This window comes from Poecilia latipinna, unplaced genomic scaffold (genome assembly GCF_001443285.1).
Source record: "Poecilia latipinna isolate Pla-1442-1.1 unplaced genomic scaffold, P_latipinna-1.0 Scaffold2636, whole genome shotgun sequence".
NCBI lineage: Eukaryota > Metazoa > Chordata > Actinopteri > Cyprinodontiformes > Poeciliidae > Poecilia > Poecilia latipinna.
Window position 1 is genome coordinate 45192 of NW_015115252.1, and position 4898 is coordinate 50089.

Here is a 4898-nt window from a genome sequence, read left to right on the forward strand (position 1 = left end):
TACAGTGCTAATATTAGCACTGTAGCTAATATTAGCTGCTATCTCACCGGTGGAGATAAATACAGTAAAGTCATATTCTAATCACAATATATACACAATAATATGTCCATCTTACTTGTGAAATGTTGTCTGTGGAGCCCTCACATCAATAATCCATCGACCAGAACAACAATATCCCTCAGTGCTGAGGCATCTTCTGCTGTTTTGATTGAGCAAAGTAGGAGAGAATACCGCTCCAAGATGGCCGCCGTATTTCCTGCGCCGGAGCGGCCAATGCGGGGTCTACTCTTATATTATGTCTATGGTTATAACTTGTGTTATTTTTGCGCCACAATATGGAAGATTTCTTCTTCACCAACACACTGCACGCCTGTTCGTGCACTGCTGCCTCTTACTGGTGGAGATGGTGTATTGCACTACTTAAAACAACCTTAAATAATGTTTCAAATGCTAATTTCATAAGTGCTTTGTAGACATCTTGCTGTAAAACTTTAGGATCGATTAAATTAAGAAAATTAAGACTAAACAACATGGCAGAGCTATATAATATTAATACATAGAGCTATTTTTTAAAGTTTAATCGGTAATACTTTTATAACAAATTTATGTCAGATGATGATTAATGTCAAGTTGTCATAACGAAGACATTTTGAATAATGTCAACTTTGTATTAAAGGTGTCATTATTTACAGAATGACACTTTATGACAGTCATAAATATTCATGAAGACTTATTCATGTTCATGACAGGTGTTGTGTCATGTTTCTGACAGTGTCATGTCAGTCTTATTCCACCCCTTCAAATAAAGTGTTACCAAATATTTTTTTATAAAAGTTATATGCTGCAGCTGTAAGTAATCAGCATCCTGAAGAAGCCTATTACTAATAATTGAATGTTATGTAAAAAAGACTCAGCGATTCAGTGATGTCTAGCTCTCTCTCAGTGCGCCCTCTAGTGGACTGCTATCTGGTGACGAAACACAGAAGCAGAGTCAGTATTCATATGCTTTTTCTGTCTTAGGGTGGATAAAGAAGTATCAGCTGACTCCAGGGAAGCTAAGAGTTATCTGAAGAGTCAGAGCGCTCACCAGGAGCAAGATGAAGAAACAAGCTCATCTCACACACAGTCATCTCTTCCTGGACCCAGGTAAACACACACCTTACAGTATGTTCTGCCTCACCAAAATATATTTAAACATAATCAACAATTGCATGTTAAAAAAAATAATACTAGGTGTGCCTCAGTTTGTCTCTAAATAGTTATTGTCTAGCTAAAAGCTGAGATAAAGATTTACTCAGAAGCCTCCAGGTATCTTACTCTGTGTAGAGATACATCTACGTGTTTGCTCATTATGCATGCGCGAAAAGAAATGCTTCATGTCTCAATCATTATTAAAATGTTGGTCTAAAAGTCATAGCATATTATATATGATTATATTATATTTAAAAAATTTACAATAAGAGCACTTATCTTCCCAGACAATGGTCTAATTCCCTTAATTATTGCTAATTGTTAAAATAAGTTTGAAGATTCTAATTTAGTAGAAAACTGTATTTCAGTCATTGAGTTTGACTCAATGACTGAAATACATTGAGTCAAATGTATTTCAGTGCACCCTCAGTGCACCCTCTAGTGGACACATTGCATACAAGAATAGATCTTTATTTTTATAATAGCCAAAGGTGTTGTCATGGGAAGCACTAATTCATTATTCAATCTTCCCTGACGTTTTATTTTACACTGGCACATAAATGTACTTGAGTAACTTTTTTACAGAAAATAGCAATTAAAGCAGTTTGGCCACATGTGATTGGGCTATTTTTATCTGTATTTTTGTCTTTCTTTTTAAATCAAATTTTATTTGGTGACAATAAAATGCAAAAAGAAAAACACATATCTTAATGGAAGTATTACTATTAGCTCATGAGTAAATGCAGTGACAGCACACAAACCAATGCTGTTACCCCTTATCAAAAAGGCATATATGTGGTAACAGTACATGATGTTGACATGCTGTTAGCGTGTAGTTTTCACATTAAATATTGATGAAATGTTAACGCTTAAACATGCCAAATTTTTCACTATGCTTTCATAGTATACACCATAAAAGTTAAATAAAATGTTCATGCCTATTTGTCCTGAGAGGCTTTCATATTTGTAATTCATTTAATTTCCACAGTGTTAAAGGAAAGGGGGATGTGCACATCCTTTTTCCAGAGAAGAAAGCTCTGGCAGCAGAGAGGAAATGGGAAATAGTTCTGTAGCAGAAGGGAACCACAGTGTTCACAGCCCATTTCCTGTCTCTGTCTGTCTGTCTGTCTGTCTGTCTGTCTGTCTGTCTGAGTGCATGGGTGGGTGTTCGCCAGGGATGGGTGGGGTAATAGTGGTAAAAGAGTGCAACACTCAGGAGGAACTTGCCATTATAACAAATCCTCAATTGAGTTCAGCCTTCTTCCACACAATCCGATGGAGATGTTATAGATATAGAATATTAACAGTACAGAAGAAATTTGAAGTTATTTGTAGTCATTTGTAGTTATTAAATTAAACCTTTAGGAGAAATTAATAATAGATCCAAGTGTTTTTTTTTTCTTTTGTTTTTTTTTTTCTTTTTTGGATAAAATGATGGAAACGGTCCGAAAACCTTCAGATATTATGGGTACAATATAATACATATAATATTACATGTGTATTATGTCATAATACATGTATATAATATATGTACTCGGAACTGAAATGTTCCAAGTATAACATTTCACTGATACTCATCAGTGATTAGTGTTGGACTCAATCTGCAGCGTATTAGCAAGACTTTTTGTTGCTGAAGAAGTGAAGCTCAGTAAAATAGCAGCAGCACATTTAGTATTAGAAACATTAAACTGGATCTTTTATGATGAATGTTTAATCTGTTCTTTTGAAACTAATCTGCAAGATTTCCTTGATATTTCTTTTTTCCAGCTACAGCTTTGGAAAGATATCAGACCTATTGATGCATCCACATCAAACAGGAGCGTTTGCATTGCAACATTTCAGCATAAAAGCTGCAATGTTGATGGCATAGCAGCTTTTAACACTGAGGGAACAGTGTTTGAAGGAACACTGTTCCTTCAAACATGAAGGGAACATGAGGGAACATGATTAGAAGATTGAAGAACATGATTTACAAAGAGAGAGTAATTAGATTAGGCTTATGTTTAGTGCAGTGGCAAACCAGGCATCAGCAAATTATAATCTGAGTTTATTTCTGCACAGCTCTCATGGTTGGATGTCATTTTAATATGCCAAAATAACTACTGTGAAATGATTGTCAGTAATTAACCAAGCAGGGCTTTGTCATGCAGCATGAAATTACAAGGCCCATCTCCTCTTATGTGTTATTATTCCTTCATAAAGTGATTGATTGGAACTAACTTTGATCTGCAGGTTCTCACAGCAGAAGCTTTCATCTAAACATGACTTCAGCTGAGAGCTCTGTGTTGACCACAGATGTAACACACACTCTAAGACGTAGAAGTAAAAACTTAAATTGTGTTCAGATTTAGGTGAAGAATAGATTGACATTTTTAACTCCAAAATCATTTGATACAAGGTTAGGTCATCATCATCATCATAATCATCATCAGGTGAGGTCAGCTCACTGTGAGCTCCACAAACAAAGCTCAACTATTAGGGCTGTTCGGCTCTCCTGTGAATGTGTGTACAGCGTCAGTCATCTCTACTCTCACTTCCTTTATTTCTGCAGTGCTAAGCGTCCAGCAGGTATGTCCAGTATCCTTAATCGTATTGGAGGAAAGAAGCAAAAAATGAGCACACTGGAAAAGTCAAAGATGGACTGGGATGCTTTTAAATCAGAGGAGGGCATCACAGAGGAGCTGGCTATCCATAACAGAGGCAGAGAAGGGTAAGAGAGCAGAGTGTCTTAGTGTTGAGACACTGGATGTCCCCGTGTCTCTGAGGATCTGCTGACATCTGTCTGAACTCTTTCCTTATTTTGCATGTGATTCAGAGAATTGGACCAACTTATAGCAATTCAGACACATCAGATCATTTTATGTACATATTGCAGAGGGAGTTGTTTGAGGGAAAATAAGACAATTTTTTTCTTTTTGTGTGTTTAGTTTTGTGGAGCGTAAGAACTTCCTGGAGCGTGTCGACCACCGGCAGTTTGAGCTGGAAAAAGCAGTCCGACTGAGCAACATGAAACGATGAGACACTGATGAACAACAGACCGGCATGCAGAGCAGAGCAGAGATTTGAATTCCCGTAGCTTGTTTTCCCCCCCGACAGAGTTGATGTTCATCCTGTAATAGGAGATGTGACTGGCTCTGTGGCTGTGCCTATTTCAGGCTGGCTGTATAAATAGGTTGAGGTCAGGTAATGGACGGGTGTTGATGCCTCCGGGGCTTCATCCTTGTGAGAGCCAGTTTGTGTTTGCTGCTTTTACTGCAGATCACATCAAGTTTCAAATTAATTATCTCTGGAGTGAATATTGATTCAGTCTGACTTGTGACTCTCTCGCATTCCAGTCATTTCCAGTTTTGGATCAACTCACATCTCCGTTTCACAACTGACTGTCCTGTTTGTTAAAGGATCACAGAGCAGAAATCAAAGTTTACCTTTTGTAACTTATGTTTGTATTTCATCAGACCACATTAATAACTTGGAAATGTAAGACAGCAGCTGGATATTCCACAAGAATCAGAAGTCAAAATTCAGAATGTGATTATGGAGGATTGTACCTTAGTTACTGCTTGTGAATGAATCAACATGGTCTGTGTGGTGTTTGAGGTTGAATCTGTAAATATACTGTTAATCTGTTACTTTTAAAATGAATTCCGTTTTATTTTGAACAAAACTGCTGAGTTTATTTTCTGAATTCACTGGAAGATTATCTGTGT

General features: G+C 36.9%; 1 protein-coding gene across 1 annotated transcript in view; it reads left to right on the forward strand.

Annotated features, from left to right (window-relative positions):
- cfdp1 (craniofacial development protein 1) overlaps positions 1-4241 on the forward strand; it is a 37769-nt gene extending 33528 nt beyond the window's left edge. Inside the window, exons 6-8 of the mRNA XM_015020680.1 lie at positions 1021-1146; positions 3743-3901; positions 4119-4241. Of these exons, the coding sequence (XP_014876166.1) occupies positions 1021-1146; positions 3743-3901; positions 4119-4209 (376 nt within the window). The 3' untranslated portion in view covers positions 4210-4241. The remainder of the gene's footprint in view (positions 1-1020; positions 1147-3742; positions 3902-4118) is intronic.
- Positions 4242-4898: the final 657 nt, after the last annotated feature.